The sequence below is a fragment of the Bombina bombina genome, chromosome 1 (assembly GCF_027579735.1).
Source record: "Bombina bombina isolate aBomBom1 chromosome 1, aBomBom1.pri, whole genome shotgun sequence".
Lineage (NCBI taxonomy): Eukaryota > Metazoa > Chordata > Amphibia > Anura > Bombinatoridae > Bombina > Bombina bombina.
The window spans coordinates 238084174-238101762 of NC_069499.1; the positions used below are offsets into that span (position 1 = coordinate 238084174).

The following is a 17589-nucleotide window of genomic DNA, read 5'->3' on the forward strand; positions in this document are numbered from 1 at the left end:
CCTAAACGGAAGGCACCACAGCTTGCAAAACCTTTCTCCCAAAAATAGCCTCCGAAGAAGCAAAAGTATCAAATTTGTAAAATTTGGCAAAAGTGTGCAGTGAAGACCAAGTCGCTGCCTTACATATCTGGTCAACAGAAGCCTCGTTCTTGAAGGCCCATGTGGAAGCCACAGCCCTAGTGGAGTGAGCTGTGATTCTTTCAGGAGGCTGCCGTCTGGCAGTCTCATAAGCCAAACGGATAATGCTTTTAAGCCAAAAGGAAAGAGAGGTCGAAGTCGCTTTTTGACCTCTCCTTTTACCAGAATAAACAACAAACAAGGAAGATGTTTGTCTGAAATCTTTAGTAGCCTCTAAATAGAACTTTAGAGCACGGACAATGTCCAAATTGTGTAACAAACGTTCCTTCTTTGAAACTGGATTCGGACACAAAGAAGGTACAACTATCTCCTGGTTAATATTTTTGTTAGAAACAACTTTAGGAAGAAAACCAGGCTTAGTACGCAAAACCACCTTATCTGCATGGAACACTAGATAAGGAGGAAAACACTGCAGAGCAGATAACTCTGAAACTCTTCTAGCAGAAGAAATTGCAACCAAAAACAAAACTTTCCAAGATAGTAACTTAATATCTATGGAATGTAAAGGTTCAAACGGAACCCCTTGAAGAACTGAAAGAACTAGATTTAGACTCCAGGGAGGAGTCAAAGGTCTGTAAACAGGCTTGATCCTAACCAGAGCCTGAACAAATGCTTGAACATCTGGCACAGCTGCCAGTCTTTTGTGTAGTAAGACAGATAAAGCAGAGATCTGTCCCTTTAGAGAACTTGCAGATAATCCTTTCTCCAAACCTTCTTGAAGAAAGGAGAGAATCTTAGGAATTTTTATCTTATTCCATGGGAATCCTTTGGATTCACACCAACAGATATATTTTTTCCATATTTTATGGAAAATTTTTCTAGTTACAGGTTTTCTGGCCTGAACCAGAGTATCTATCACCGAATCTGAAAACCCACGCTTTGATAGAATCAAGCGTTCAATCTCCAAGCCGTCAGTTGGAGGGAGACCAGATTTGGGTGTTCGAATGGACCTTGAACAAGAAGGTCCTGTCTCAAAGGTAGCTTCCATGGTGGAGCCGATGACATATTCACCAGGTCTGCAAACCAAGTCCTGCGTGGCCACGCAGGAGCTATCAAGATCACAGAGGCCCTCTCCTGATTGATCCAGGCTACCAGCCTGGGAATGAAAGGAAACGGTGGGAATACGTAAGCTAGGTTGAAAGTCCAAGGTGCTACTAGTGCATCTACTAGAGTCGCCTTGGGATCCCTGGATCTGGACCCGTAGCAAGGAACCTTGAAGTTCTGACGAGACGCCATCAGATCCATGTCTGGAATGCCCCATAATTGAGTTATTAGGGCAAAGATTTCCGGATGGAGTTCCCATTCCCCTGGATGAAATGTCTGACGACTCAGAAAATCCGCTTCCCAATTTTCCACTCCTGGGATGTGGATCGCAGACAAGTGGCAGGAGTGATCCTCCGCCCATTGAATTATTTTGGTCACTTCTTTCATCGCCAGGGAACTCTTTGTTCCCCCTTGATGATTGATATAAGCAACAGTCGTCATGTTGTCTGATTGGAACCTTATGAATTTGGCCTTTGCTAGTTGAGGCCAAGCTCTGAGAGCATTGAATATCGCTCTCAGTTCCAGAATGTTTATCGGGAGAAGAGACTCTTCCCGAGACCATAGACCCTGAGCTTTCAGGGATTCCCAGACCGCACCCCAGCCCACTAGACTGGCGTCGGTCGTGACAATGACCCACTCTGGCCTGCGGAAGCTCATTCCCTGGGACAGATGGTCCAGGGTCAGCCACCAACGGAGTGAATCTCTGGTCTTTTGATCTACTTGAATCATTGGAGACAAGTCTGTATAATCCCCATTACACTGTTTGAGCATGCACAGTTGTAATGGTCTTAGATGAATTCGTGCAAAAGGAACTATGTCCATTGTTGCAACCATCAATCCTATTACTTCCATGCACTGCGCTATGGAAGGACGAGGAACAGAATGAAGCACTTGACAAGAGCTTAGAAGTTTTGATTTTCTGACCTCTGTCAGAAAAATCCTCATTTCTAAGGAATCTATTATTGTTCCCAAGAAGGGAACTCTTGTTGACGGGGACAGAGAACTCTTTTCTTTGTTCACCTTCCATCCGTGAGATGTGAGAAAGGCTAGAACGATGTCCGTATGAGCCTTTGCCTTTGACAGGGACGACGCTTGTATTAGAATGTCGTCCAAGTAAGGTACTACTGCAATGCCCCTTGGTCTTAGAACCGCTAGAAGGGACCCTAGCACCTTTGTGAAAATCCTTGGAGCAGTGGCTAATCCGAATGGAAGAGCCACAAACTGGTAATGTTTGTCCAGAAAAGCGAACCTTAGGAACTGATGATGTTCCTTGTGGATAGGGATATGTAGGTACGCATCCTTTAGATCCACGGTAGTCATAAATTGACTTTCCTGGATGGTGGGTAGGATCGTTCGAATAGTTTCCATTTTGAACGATGGTACCCTGAGAAATTTGTTTAGGATCTTTTAGCCTTAAAAGACCTATCCTGTGGAAGGGCGTGGCCCTTTCCCCCAGTGATGTCTGAAATAATCTCTTTCAAATCAGGTCCAAATAAAGTTTTACCTTTGAAAGGAATACTAAGTAATTTTGTCTTGGATGACACATCCGCTGACCAAGACTTTAGCCAAAGCGCTCTGCGCGCCACAATAGCAAACCCTGAATTTTTCGCCGCTAATTTTGCTAATTGCAAAGCGGCATCTAAAATAAAAGAGTTAGCCAATTTAAGTGCGTGAACTCTGTCCATAACCTCCTCATATGGAGTTTCTCTACTGAGCGACTTTTCTAGTTCCTCGAACCAGAACCACGCTGCCGTAGTGACAGGAACAATGCATGAAATTGGTTGTAGAAGGTAGCCTTGCTGTACAAAAATCTTTTTAAGCAAACCTTCCAATTTTTTATCCATAGGATCTTTAAAAGCACAACTATCTTCGATAGGAATAGTAGTGCGTTTGTTTAGAGTAGAAACTGCCCCCTCGACCTTGGGGACTGTCTGCCATAAGTCCTTTCTGGGGTCGACCATAGGAAATAATTTCTTAAATATAGGGGGAGGAACAAAAGGTATGCCAGGCTTTTCCCACTCTTTATTTACTATGTCCGCCACCCGCTTGGGTATAGGAAAAGCGTCGGGGGGCACCGGAACCTCTAGGAACCTGTCCATCTTGCATAATTTCTCTGGAATGACCAAATTGTCACAATCATCCAGAGTAGATAATACCTCCTTAAGCAGTGCGCGGAGATGTTCTAATTTAAATTTAAATGTCACAACATCAGGTTCAGCTTGATGAGAAATTTTTCCTGAATCTGAAATTTCTCCCTCAGACAAAACCTCCCTCATGGCCCCTTCAGATTGGTGTGAGGGTATGACAGAACAACTATCATCAGCGTCCTCTTGCTCTTCAGTGTTTAAAAAAGAGCAATCGCGCTTTCTCTGATAAGTAGGCATTTTGGATAAAAGATTTACTATGGAGTTATCCATTACAGCCGTTAATTGTTGCATGGTAATAAGTATTGGCGCACTAGATGTACTAGGGGCCTCCTGCATGGGCAAAACTGGTGTAGACACAGTAGGGGATGATGTAGTATCATGTTTACTCCCCTCATTTGAGGAATCATCTTGGGCAATATCATTATTTGTGGCAGTACTGTCCTTACTTTGTTTGGACGCTATGGCACAATTATCACATAAATTTAAATGGGGAGACACATTAGCTTTCATACATATAGAACATAGCTTATCTAAAGGTACAGACATGTTAAACAGGCTTAAACTTGTCAACAATGCACAAAAAACGTTTTAAAATAAAACTGTTACTGTCACTTTAAATTTCAAACAGAAAACACTTTATTACTGAATATGTGAAAAAGTATGAAGGAATTGTTCAAAAATTACCAATTTTTCACCACAGTGTCTTAAAGCCTTAAAAGTATTGCACACCAAATTTCAGAGCTTTAAACCTTAAAATAACGGAACCGGAGCCGTTTTTCAATTTAACCCCTATACAGTCCCAGATACAGTCTTTGCTAAGACCCAACCAAGCCCTGAGGGGAATACGATACCAAATGACGCCTTCTAAAAGCTTTTTCAGAGATTCTGAGATCCTCACACATGCATCTGCATGCCCTGCTCTTAAAAAACAACTGCGCATTAATGGCGCGAAAATGAGGCTCAGTCTATGACTAGAAAGGCCCCCTGACTGAAAAAGGTGTCCAATACAGTGCCTGCCGTTTTATAAACGTTCCCCAAGATTATAAATGTCAATAGTTAGCCTAAATTTGAATAATATGCACAAATAAAGCAATCGATTTAGCCCATAAAAATGTCTACCAGTTTTTTAGCCCATAATAAGCCCTTTATTCTGTTTGTTTTTGACTAAGAAAATGGCTTACCGGTCCCCATGAGGGGAAATGACAGCCTTCCAGCATTACACAGTCTTGTTAGAAATATGACTAGTCATACCTTAAGCAGAAAAGTCTGCTAACTGTTTCCCCCAACTGAAGTTACTTCATCTCAACAGTCCTATGTGGAAACAGCAATCGATTTTAGTTACTGTCTGCTAAAATCATCTTCCTCTTACAAACAGAAATCTTCATCCTTTTCTGTTTCAGAGTAAATAGTACATACCAGCACTATTTTAAAATAACAAACACTTGATAGAAGAATAAAAACTACATTTAAACACCAAAAAACTCTTAACCATCTCCGTGGAGATGTTGCCTGTGCAACGGCAAAGAGAATGACTGGGGTGGGCGGAGCCTAGGAGGGATCATGTGACCAGCTTTGCTGGGACTCTTTGCCATTTCCTGTTGGGGAAGAGAATATCCCACAAGTAAGGATGACGCCGTGGACCGGACACACCAATGTTGGAGAAATGGTCTTAGGCAGAAATCTACATATTGGGAGATATTTTCTGTTAGTGAACCTAGTCCTGAAACTATTGGTCTCCCTGGTGGTGGAACCTTACCTTTATGTAATTTAGGGATTGTGCAAAATGTTGGTACTATGGGAAATTTTACATTCAAATACTGAAACTCCTTTTTAGTTATTACATTATCCTCTAAGGCTTTAGAGAGTATTATCAGTTGGTCATTATATTTTTGTTTAGGATTTGATTTAAGTAATTTATATTGGTTTCTATCTTTTAATTGTCTAATACATTCTTCTATATAATCTGTAGTGTTAAGTACCACCACATTGCCACCCTTGTCTGATGGCTTGATTGTAATGGTTGAATCCTCTGCTAAGTCTTTTAAAGCTATTCTTTGTTCCTGGCTTAAACTATACACAAAGTCAATATTAGTATCCAATAGATTTATGTATTCTTTTTCAACCATTTTTCACAAAGTTATGTACCAGGGGTACTGTTGAAAGTGATGGTATATATATATATATATATATATATATATATATATATATATATATATATATATATATATATATATATATATATATATATATATATATATATATATATATATATATATATATATATATATATATATATTAGACAGCGTTATAGGACAGGATCCGGTGTCAATCCTCTGCATCCCAAACAATGACAGCAAGCACAAGAGATTACAAATATCACCATTTAATTGGTAAGAAAACATAACGTTTCGGCCCCTCTAGGAGGCCTTGGTCACATGAAACAAGTCACACAAGATTGCTGGTATGTGCTGATCTTCTGTACATTTATATATATATATATATATATATATATATATATATATATATATATATATATATATATATATATATTTTCTACAGAAAATAAGCAACATCTTAGAGAGGCAGGGAGAGGGGAGGAGGGAGAGGTAGGTATAGTTGTCGTTTTTTTTTATTATTAAATAAATGTTATAAATCATGGAAAACTGGGTACTGGAAGACAGCTGCCAGTACCTAAGATGTTGGAAATGAGTTAGAGGGGGGAGGGTTAGAGAGCTTTTTGGGAGGGATCAGGGAGGTTGGAAGGTAAGGGGATAATCCTACACTGAAGTAAATAATTATAATTTAAAAAAAAAAAGGTCTAATACTGCATACTGGCAGACTGTCTGCCATTACTTAAGATGGGTGTGACAAGTGGGGGTGGGGGAGGGATGAGAACTGTTTGAGAGGGATCAGGGGGTGGGAAGTGTCAGGTGGGAGGCTAATTTCTTCACTAAATCTAAAATTAACCTTACAATCTACCCAATTAACCCCTTCACTGCTGGGAATAATACAATTAGCGCCCTTTTAATTACCAAAAAGCAATGGCAAAGTCATATATGTCTGCTATTTCTGAACAAAGGGGATCCCAAAGAAGCTTTTACAACAATTTGTGCCATAATTGCACAAGCTGTTTGTAAATAATTTAAGTGAGAAACCCAAAGTTTGTAAAAAAAAAAAAAAAATTTTTATTTGATCACATTTGGCGATGAAATGTTGGCATGAAATTAAAAAAAATGGGCCTAGATCAATACTTTTGGGTTGTCTACGAAAAAAAATAAATTATAGTTTTGATAGTGAAATAAAAAAAGGCTGTATTTCTGTTTAAATAGAGTGATGGCAAAAATGCTAAAAATGCTCTGGTCTTTTGGGGAAGTTTTAGTCTAAAAGGCCCGTCCTGAAGGGGTTAAATAGATTGGATAGAGCTCATCATTTTAAACAAATTTCAAATTTACTTTAGTTATCAGTTTTGCTTAGCTCTCTTGGTATCCTTTATTAAATAGTAATCCTATGTGAGCTAATGAGTGTCCATCTGTGTTTGCCACATTGTTTATAGTAATGTAATAAATACTTACAAACACTGTTGCCATAGACTGCTAAAGACACGTGCACGCTCTTAAGCTACTAATTAACTTACGCTAAACAAAGGATATCAAAAGAACAAAACAAATTTGATAATAAAAGTAAACTGGAAGGTTGTTTAAAACTGCATGCACAATCTGAATTATACAAGTTTATTTTGACTTTACTGTACCTTTAAGACTTATACAAAAGTAGCTCCTGGTTATCTATCCATGGTAACTTGTCATATCACAAGTGGAATTCTAATAATCCCTCTTTAAAGGGATTGCAGATTAGTTTAGGAAATATTAAGGCAAATCAAACGAAAGGAGATAATAAAAATATTTATAAAAATTGTTATATTTAAAAATAAATGGAAAAAAGCTCTCATTCAAGAAACTAAAATTATTTATAAGAGTCTCGCATTAGTCAACACAACTACAGCACACTAAATTAAAATTTGAAATGAACCCTACCTCTGACTGTTGAAGTGAAGATTGTATTGGTGCATGAAGCAATGTATCCATTCCTAGAGGAAATAAATAGATTTAAAAAAAATATGCAAAACAGTGCATTACAATTAAACATTGTTGCTACACTTGTATTCTTTACACAGATTGTGCATAAGGCATTGTTCAAACAAGCATATTTTTTTATCCAAAATTTTTAAAAAGTCATCACATTCCCCTGTCATTTTCATGTACATACACACATAAACAGATACACACACAAAATAGTCTACCACACAGATCATAAATGGATTAAGGTCTCATACATAGGAGTATAGGGAGAAAAAATAAACTAAAACACAGAAACAAACTTTCCATACATGTCCAAAAAAAAAAAAAAAGATTAGGTAACTGTTGAGAAAGCCCTATTTTATTCCATTCACTACAAAGCCATTTTATTAACCCTGTGCTGGAGTAGTTGTTTGGCACTCAGTTTATTTACACATAGACAAAACAGGTGTACACAATAATTTCTTGTTTTTAACAACTTTTTGTATGCTGTTTGCTCACGCTGGGAAAACTTTCTATCCTCAATAAAGTGTTTTTGATTGAGTCGTTCTGGAGTTCTCCCCTTTTGTTCTACACAATAACTTTGTTATGCAGAATTTTCATAATATAAGAAAATGTCACAAAAAGGAATGCAAAGGAGAAGAAAAACATAATTTATGTAAGAACTTACCTGATAAATTCATTTCTTTCATATTGGCAAGAGTCCATGAGCTAGTGACGTATGGGATATACAATCCTACCAGGAGGGGTAAAGTTTCCCAAACCTCAAAATGCCTATAACTACACCCCTCACCACACCCACAATTCAGTTTAACGAATAGCCAAGTAGTGTGGTGATAGAAAAAGGAGTAGAAAGCATCAAAAAAGGAACTGGAAATATAATTGTGATTCATACAAAATATCATAACCACCATAAACAGGGTGGGTCTCATGGACTCTTGCCAATATGAAAGAAATTAATTTATCAGGTAAGCTCTTACATAAATTATGTTTTCTTTCATTTAATTGTCAAGAGTCCATGAACTAGTGACGTATGGAAAATTAATACCCAAGATGTGGTACTCCACAGAAGAGTCACTAGAGAGAGAGGGATAAAAATAAAAACAGCCATTTTCCGCTGAAAAAAATAAATCCACATCCAAAAAATAAGTTTCTCATAATTGAAAAGAAAAAACGTAAAACATAAGCAGAGGAATAAAACAAACCGCTGTCTGAAGAATTTTTCTACCAAAACTGCTTCCGAAGAGGCAAACCCATCAAAACGGTAGAATTCAGTAAATGTAGGCAAAAAGTTGCTGCTTTGCAAATCTGATTAACTGAAGCTTAATTCTTAAAGGCCCACGAAGTGGAGACTGCTCTAGTAGAATGAGCTGTGATTCTCTGAGGCGGGGGCCTGACCCGACTCCAAATAAGCCTGATGAATCAAAAGCTTTAACCAAGATGCCAAGGAAATGGCAGAAGCTTTCTGATGTTTCCTAGAACCAGAAAAGACAGCAAATAGACTAGAAGTCTTCCTTAAATCTTTAGTAGCTTCTCAATAATATTTCAAAGCTCTAACAACAGCCAAAGAATGTAAGGATCTCTCCAAAGAATTCTTAGGAATAGGACACAAAGAGGGAACAACAATTTCCCTATTAATGTTATTAGAATTCACAACCTTAGGAAGAAATTCAAATGTAATCCACTAATCTGCCTTATCCTGATGAAAAATCAGAAAATGAGACTCACAAAAAAGAGCAGATAATTCGGAAACTCTTCTAGCAGAAGAGATAGCCAAAAGGAACAACACTTTCCAAGAAAGTAGTTTAATATCCAAAGAATGCATAGGCTCAAAAAGAGGACCCTGTAAAGCCTTCAAAACCAAACTAAGACTCCAAGGAGGAGAGATTGATTTAATGACAGGCTTCATACGGACCAAAGCCTGTATAAAACTGTGAATATCAGGAAGCTTAGCAATCTTTCTGTGAAATAAAACAGAAAGAGCAGAGATTTGTACCTTCAAGGAACTTGCAGACAAATCTTTATCCAAACCATCCTGAAGAAACTGTAAAATAAAATAAGTCTTCCAAACTCGATAATAAATCTTCCTAGAAACAGATTTACGAGCATTTAACATAGTATTAATCACTGAGTCAGCGAAACCTCTATTACTAAGCACTAAGTGTTCAACTGCCATACCTTCAAATTTAAAGATTTGAGATCCTGATGGAAAAATGGACCTTGAGACAGAAGGTCTGGTCTTAAAGGAAGTGGCCAACGTTGGCAACTGGACAGCCGAACAAGTTCCGCATACCAAAACCTGTGAGGCCATGCTGATACTACAAGAAACACAAATGATTGTTCTATGATGATTTTGGAGATCACTTTTGGAAGAAGAACTAGAGGCAGGAAGATATAAGCAGGTTGGTAAAACCAAGGAACTGCTAACGCATCCACCGACTCTGCTTGAGGATCCCTGGAAATTAACAAGATGGGAAGCCATCAGATCTATTTCCGAAAGACCCCACATATGAACAACCTGAAAAAAACACATCTAGATGGAAAGAGAACTCTCCCTGATGTAAAGTCTGACGGCTGAGATAATCCGCTTCCGAATTGACTATACCTGGGATATGTACCGCAGAAATAAGACAAGAGTTGGATTCCGCCCAAGAAAGTATCCAAGATACTTCTTTCATAGCTAGGGGACTGTGAGTCCCACCCTGATGATTGACATATGCCACAGTTGTGATATTGTCTGTCTGAAAACAAATGAATGATTCTCTCTTTAACAGAGGCCAAACCCAAAGAGCCCTGAAAATAGCACAGAGTTCTAAAATATTAATTGGTAACCTCAGCTCTTGAGGATTCCAAACTCATTGTGCTGTCAGAGATCCCCAGACAGCTCCCTAACCTGAAAGGCTTGCATCTGTTGTGATTACAGTCCAGGTTGGACGAACTAAAGAGGCCCCTTGAATTAAACGATGGTGGTCTAACCACCAAGTCAGAGAGAGTCGAACATTGGGATTTAAGGATATTAACTGTGATATCCTTGTATAATCCCTGCACCATTGATCCAGCAAACAAAGCTGAAGAGGTCTTATAGGAAAACAAGCAAAGGGAATGATCGAGACTGAAGGTTTTGAAAAGCTGAAACTAATTTAATTTGTCTCTTCTGTTAGAGACAGAGTCATGGACACAATCTATCTGGAAACCTAAAAAGGTGACCCTTGTCTGAGGAATCAAAGAACTTTTCGGTAAATTGATCCACCAACCATGTCTTTGAAGAAACAACACTAGTTGATTAGTGTGAGATTCGGCAGAATGTAAAGACTGAGCTAGAACCAAGATATCATCCAAATAAGGAACACCGCAATACCCTGTTCTTTGATTACAGAGAGTAGGGCACCAAGAACCTTTGAGAAAAATCTTGGAGCTGTCACTAGGCCAAATGGAAGAGCGACAAATTGGTAATGCTGGTCAAGAAAAGAGAATCTCAGAAACCAATAGTGGTCTGGATGAATCGGAATATGAAGATATGCATCCTGTAAGCCTATCGTGGACATATAATGACCTTGCTGAACAAAAGGTAGAATAGTCCTTATAGTTACCATTTTAAAGATGGCACTCTTACAAAACAATTCAAAATTTCAGATCCAGAACTGGCCTGAAAATGTTTCTCTTTCTTTGGGACAATGAATAGATTTGAATAAAACCCCAGACCCTGTGCCTGAAACGGAACTGGTATGATTACCCCTGAAAGCTCCAGATCTGAAACAAACTTCAGAAAAGCCTGAGCCTTCACTGGATTTACTGGGACGTGTGAGAGAAAAAATCTTCTCACAGGAGGTCTTACTCTGAATCCTATTCGATACCCTTGAGAGACAATACTCTGAATCCACGGATTTTGGACAGAATCTGTCCAAATGTTTTGAAAAAATTTCAATCTGCCCCACCAGCTGAGCTGAAATGAAGGCCGCAACTTCATGCAGACTTGGGGGCTGGCTTTGGTTTCTTAAAAGGCTTGGATTTATTCCAACTTGAAGGTTTCCAATTGGAACCAGATTCTTTGAGGGAAGGATTGGCTTTCTGTTCCTTATTCTGTCGAAAAGAATGAAAACAATTAGGTTTTAGATGTATCCTTAGGTGTTTATCCTGAGGCAAAAAAACTCCCTCCCCCCAGTGATAGTTGAAATAATTGAATCCAACTGAGAACCAAATAAATAATTACCTTGGAAAGAAAGATAGTTATCTAGACTTAGATACCAGGTCAGCATTCCAATATTTAAGCCACAAAGCTCTTCTAGCTAAAATAGCTAAAGACATAGATTTAACATCAATTTTGGTATCATCAAAAATAGCATCACAGATAAAATGATTACCATGTTGAAGCAAGCCAACAATGCTAGACAAATCAGAATCTGTTTCCTGTTGCGCTAAGCTTTACAAACAAAAAGTTGATGCAGCTGCAACATCAGCCATGGATATAGCAGGCCTAAGAATATCCAAAACTCCAATCTAGCTGCTGGCAAAGGATACAACTTCTTAAACCTAGAAGAAGGAATAAAAGAAGTACCAGGCCTATTCCATTCCTTAGAAATCATATCAGAAATAGCATCAGGAACTGGAAAAACCTCTGGAGTAACCACAGGAGGTTTGTAAACAGAATTTAAACATTTACTAATTTTAATATCAAGAGGACTAGATTCCTCAATATCCAAAGTAACCAACACTTCTTTACGAATATACTCCATCTTAAAGAGATAAGTAGATTTGTCAGTGTCAATATCTGAGGAAGGATCTTCTGAACCAGATAGATCCTCATCAGAGGAGAATAATTCAGTATGTTGTCGGTCCTTTGAAATTTCATCAATCTTATAAGAGGTTTTAAAAGATGTTTTACATTTATTAGAAGGTGGAATAGCAAAGCCTTCTGAATCGCATCAGCAATAAAATAATTTATATTCACAGGGATATCATGTACATCAGATGTTGACGGAACAGGCATTGTACTAGTACTGAAGGATACATTCTCTGCATGCAAAAGCTTGTCATGATACTACAGCTGGAGATATAATCTCCACAAACTTACAACAGATACACTTAGCTTTGGCAGCAGGATTCCAACAGTGGTTTCTGAGACAGGATCAGATTGCGACATATGTAAGAGAAAAAAAACAGAATTTATGTTTACCTGATAAATTACTTTCTCCAACGGTGTGTCCGGTCCACGGCGTCATCCTTACTTGTGGGATATTCTCCTCCCCAACAGGAAATGGCAAAGAGCCCAGCAAAGCTGGTCACATGATCCCTCCTAGGCTCCGCCTACCCCAGTCATTCGACCGACGTTAAGGAGGAATATTTGCATAGGAGAAACCATATGATACCGTGGTGACTGTAGTTAAAGAAAATAAATTATCAGACCTGATTAAAAAAAAACCAGGGCGGGCCGTGGACCGGACACACCGTTGGAGAAAGTAATTTATCAGGTAAACATAAATTCTGTTTTCTCCAACATAGGTGTGTCCGGTCCACGGCGTCATCCTTACTTGTGGGAACCAATACCAAAGCTTTAGGACACGGATGAAGGGAGGGAGCAAATCAGGTCACCTAAATGGAAGGCACCACGGCTTGCAAAACCTTTCTCCCAAAAATAGCCTCAGAAGAAGCAAAAGTATCAAACTTGTAAAATTTGGTAAAAGTGTGCAGTGAAGACCAAGTCGCTGCCCTACATATCTGATCAACAGAAGCCTCGTTCTTGAAGGCCCATGTGGAAGCCACAGCCCTAGTGGAATGAGCTGTGATTCTTTCGGGAGGCTGCCGTCCGGCAGTCTCGTAAGCCAATCTGATGATGCTTTTAATCCAAAAAGAGAGAGAGGTAGAAGTTGCTTTTTGACCTCTCCTTTTACCTGAATAAACAACAAACAAGGAAGATGTTTGTCTAAAATCCTTTGTAGCATCTAAATAGAATTTTAGAGCGCGAACAACATCCAAATTGTGCAACAAACGTTCCTTCTTTGAAACTGGTTTCGGACACAGAGAAGGTACGATAATCTCCTGGTTAATGTTTTTGTTAGAAACAACTTTTGGAAGAAAACCAGGCTTAGTACGTAAAACCACCTTATCTGCATGGAACACCAGATAAGGAGGAGAACACTGCAGAGCAGATAATTCTGAAACTCTTCTAGCAGAAGAGATTGCAACTAAAAACAAAACTTTCCAAGATAATAACTTAATATCAACGGAATGTAAGGGTTCAAACGGAACCCCCTGAAGAACTGAAAGAACTAAATTGAGACTCCAAGGAGGAGTCAAAGGTTTGTAAACAGGCTTAATTCTAACCAGAGCCTGAACAAAGGCTTGAACATCTGGCACAGCTGCCAGCTTTTTGTGAAGTAACACAGACAAGGCAGAAATCTGTCCCTTCAGGGAACTTGCAGATAATCCTTTTTCCAATCCTTCTTGAAGGAAGGATAGAATCTTAGGAATCTTAACCTTGTCCCAAGGGAATCCTTTAGATTCACACCAACAGATATATTTTTTCCAAATTTTGTGGTAAATTTTTCTAGTTACAGGCTTTCTGGCCTGAACAAGAGTATCGATAACAGAATCTGAGAACCCTCGCTTCGATAAAATCAAGCGTTCAATCTCCAAGCAGTCAGCTGGAGTGAAACCAGGTTCGGATGTTCGAACGGACCCTGAACAAGAAGGTCTCGTCTCAAAGGTAGCTTCCAAGGTGGAGCCGATGACATATTCACCAGATCTGCATACCAAGTCCTGCGTGGCCACGCAGGGGCTATCAAGATCACCGACGCCCTCTCCTGATTGATCCTGGCTACCAGCCTGGGGATGAGAGGAAACGGCGGGAACACATAAGCTAGTTTGAAGGTCCAAGGTGCTACTAGTGCATCCACTAGAGCCGCCTTGGGATCCCTGGATCTGGACCCGTAGCAAGGAACTTTGAAGTTCTGACGAGAGGCCATCAGATCCATGTCTGGAGCTTGTTCTTGGAAGACGCATCAGCCGACCAAGATTTCAACCAAAGCGCTCTGCGCGCCACAATAGCAAACCCAGAATTCTTAGCCGCTAACCTAGCCAATTGCAAAGTGGCGTCTAGGGTGAAAGAATTAGCCAATTTGAGAGCATTGATTCTGTCCATAATCTCCTCATAAGGAGGAGAATCACTATCGACCGCCTTTATCAGCTCATCGAACCAGAAACATGCGGCTGTAGCGACAGGGACAATGCATGCAATTGGTTGTAGAAGGTAACCCTGCTGAACAAACATCTTTTTAAGCAAACCTTCTAATTTTTTATCCATAGGATCTTTGAAAGCACAACTATCCTCTATGGGTATAGTGGTGCGTTTGTTTAAAGTGGAAACCGCCCCCTCGACCTTGGGGACTGTCTGCCATAAGTCCTTTCTAGGGTCGACCAAAGGAAACAATTTTTTAAATATGGGGGGAGGGACGAAAGGAATACCGGGCCTTTCCCATTCTTTATTAACAATGTCCGCCACCCGCTTGGGTATAGGAAAAGCTTCTGGGAGCCCCGGCACCTCTAGGAACTTGTCCATTTTACATAGTTTCTCTGGGATGACCAACTTGTCACAATCATCCAGAGTGGATAATACCTCCTTAAGCAGAATGCGGAGATGTTCCAACTTAAATTTAAATGCAATCACATCAGGTTCAGCCTGTTGAGAAATGTTCCCTGAATCAGTAATTTCTCCCTCAGACAAAACTTCCCTGGCCCCATCAGACTGGGTTAGGGGCCCTTCAGAGATATTAGTATCAGCGTTGCCATGCTCTTCAGTATCTAAAACAGAGCAGCCGCGCTTACGCTGACAAGTGTTCATTTGGGCTAAAATGTTTTTGACAGAATTATCCATTACAGCCGTTAATTGTTGCATAGTAAGGAGTATTGGCGCGCTAGATGTACTAGGGGCCTCCTGAGTGGGCAAGACTCGTGTAGACGAAGGAGGGAATGATGCAGTACCATGCTTACTCCCCTCACTTGAGGAATCATCTTGGGCATCATTGTCATTATCACATAAATCACATTTATTTAAATGAATAGGAATTCTGGCTTCCCCACATTCAGAACACAGTCTATCTGGTAGTTCAGACATGTTAAACAGGCATAAACTTGATAACAAAGTACAAAAAACGTTTTAAAATAAAACCGTTACTGTCACTTTAAATTTTAAACTGAACACACTTTATTACTGCAATTGCGAAAAAACATGAAGGAATTGTGTAAAATTCACCAAACTTTCACCACAGTGTCTTAAAGCCTTAAAAGTATTGCACACCAAATTTGGAAGCTTTAACCCTTAAAATAACGGAACCGGAGCCGTTTTAAACTTTAACCCCTTTACAGTCCCTGGTATCTGCTTTGCTGAGACCCAACCAAGCCCAAAGGGGAATACGATACCAAATGACGCCTTCAGAAAGTCTTTTCTAAGTGTCAGAGCTCCTCTCACATGCGACTGCATGCCATGCCTCTCAAAAACAAGTGCGCCACACCGGCGCGAAAATGAGGCTCTGCTTATGCTTTGGGAAAGCCCCTAAGGTATAAGGTGTCTAATACAGTGCCTGCCGATATTATTATATCAAAATACCCAGATAAAATGATTCCTCAAGGCTAAATATGTTTTAATAATGAATCGATTTAGCCCAAAAAAAGTCTACAGTCTTAATAAGCCCTTGTGAAGCCCTTATTTACGATCGTAATAAACATGGCTTACCGGATCCCATAGGGAAAATGACAGCTTCCAGCATTACATCGTCTTGTTAGAATGTGTCATACCTCAAGCAGCAAGAGACTGCATACTGTTCCCCCAACTGAAGTTAATTGCTCTCAACAGTCCTGTGTGGAACAGCCATGGATTTTAGTTACGGTTGCTAAAATCATTTTCCTCATACAAACAGAAATCTTCATCTCTTTTCTGTTTCTGAGTAAATAGTACGTACCAGCACTATTTCAAAATAACAAACTCTTGATTGAATAATAAAAACTACAGTTAAACACTAAAAAACTCTAAGCCATCTCCGTGGAGATGTTGCCTGTACAACGGCAAAGAGAATGACTGGGGTAGGCGGAGCCTAGGAGGGATCATGTGACCAGCTTTGCTGGGCTCTTTGCCATTTCCTGTTGGGGAGGAGAATATCCCACAAGTAAGGATGACGCCGTGGACCGGACACACCTATGTTGGAGAAACAACATATAAAGCAAAATTCTCAATTTCCTTATAGGGCAGTTTCAGGAATGGGAAAAAAATGCAAACAGCATAGCCCTCTGAACATAAAAAAAGAGCAAGAAGCATATAGGAAGTGCGGTTTAAATAAATAAATTATTTGGCATCAAGTATGACGCACAACGCAAAATTACATTTCTTGGCACTAACAACATCCGTAAATGACGCAACTCACGTCATGGCAGACGCAACCTTGTGCAAGGAAACCTGGCATCAACTAAGATGCCAGAAATGACGAATTTGCGTAACCAAACGTACCTTCGCGCCAAAAAAATTCTTGCGCCAAGAATGACACAATAAATATCAGCATTTTTGACCTCACAAGCCTAATTTTGACCGCGAAAATTAATGAAAAAGCAGTCAATTTGAAGAAAAGACTATACGCCTGGTAACAAAAAAACATAATTTATGCTTGCCTGATAAATTTATTTCTCTTGTAGTGTGTTCAGTCCACGGGTCATCCATTACTTATGGGATATATTCTCCTTCCCAACAGGAAGTTGCAAGAGGATCACCCAAGCAGAGCTGCTATAAAGCTCCTCCCCTCACATGTCATATCCAGTCATTCGACCGAAACAAGACGAGAAAGGAGAAACTATAGGGTGCAGTGGTGACTGGAGTTATAATTTAAAATTTAGAACCCGCCTCAAAAAGACAGGGCGGGCCGTGGACTGAACACACTACAAGAGAAATAAATTTATCAGGTAAGCATAAATTATGTTTTCTCTTGTTAAGTGTGTTCAGTCCACGGGTCATCCATTACTTATGGGATACCAATACCAAAGCTAAAGTACACGGATGAAGGGAGGGACAAGGCAGGAACATTAAACAGAAAGAACCACTGCCTGTAGAACCTTTCTCCCAAAAACAGCCTCCGAAGAAGCAAAAGTGTCAAATTTGGAAAATTTGGAAAAAGTATGAAGTGAAGACCAAGTTGCAGCCTTGC

The 17589-nt window shown here is 39.6% G+C and overlaps 1 protein-coding gene across 1 annotated transcript in view; it reads right to left on the reverse strand.

Moving 5' to 3' along the window:
• Positions 1–17589, reverse strand: part of KNL1 (kinetochore scaffold 1) — an 817310-nt gene that overhangs the window by 587113 nt on the left and 212608 nt on the right. Inside the window, 1 exon segment of the mRNA XM_053711756.1 lies at positions 7364–7416. Within this exon segment, the coding sequence (XP_053567731.1) occupies positions 7364–7416 (53 nt within the window).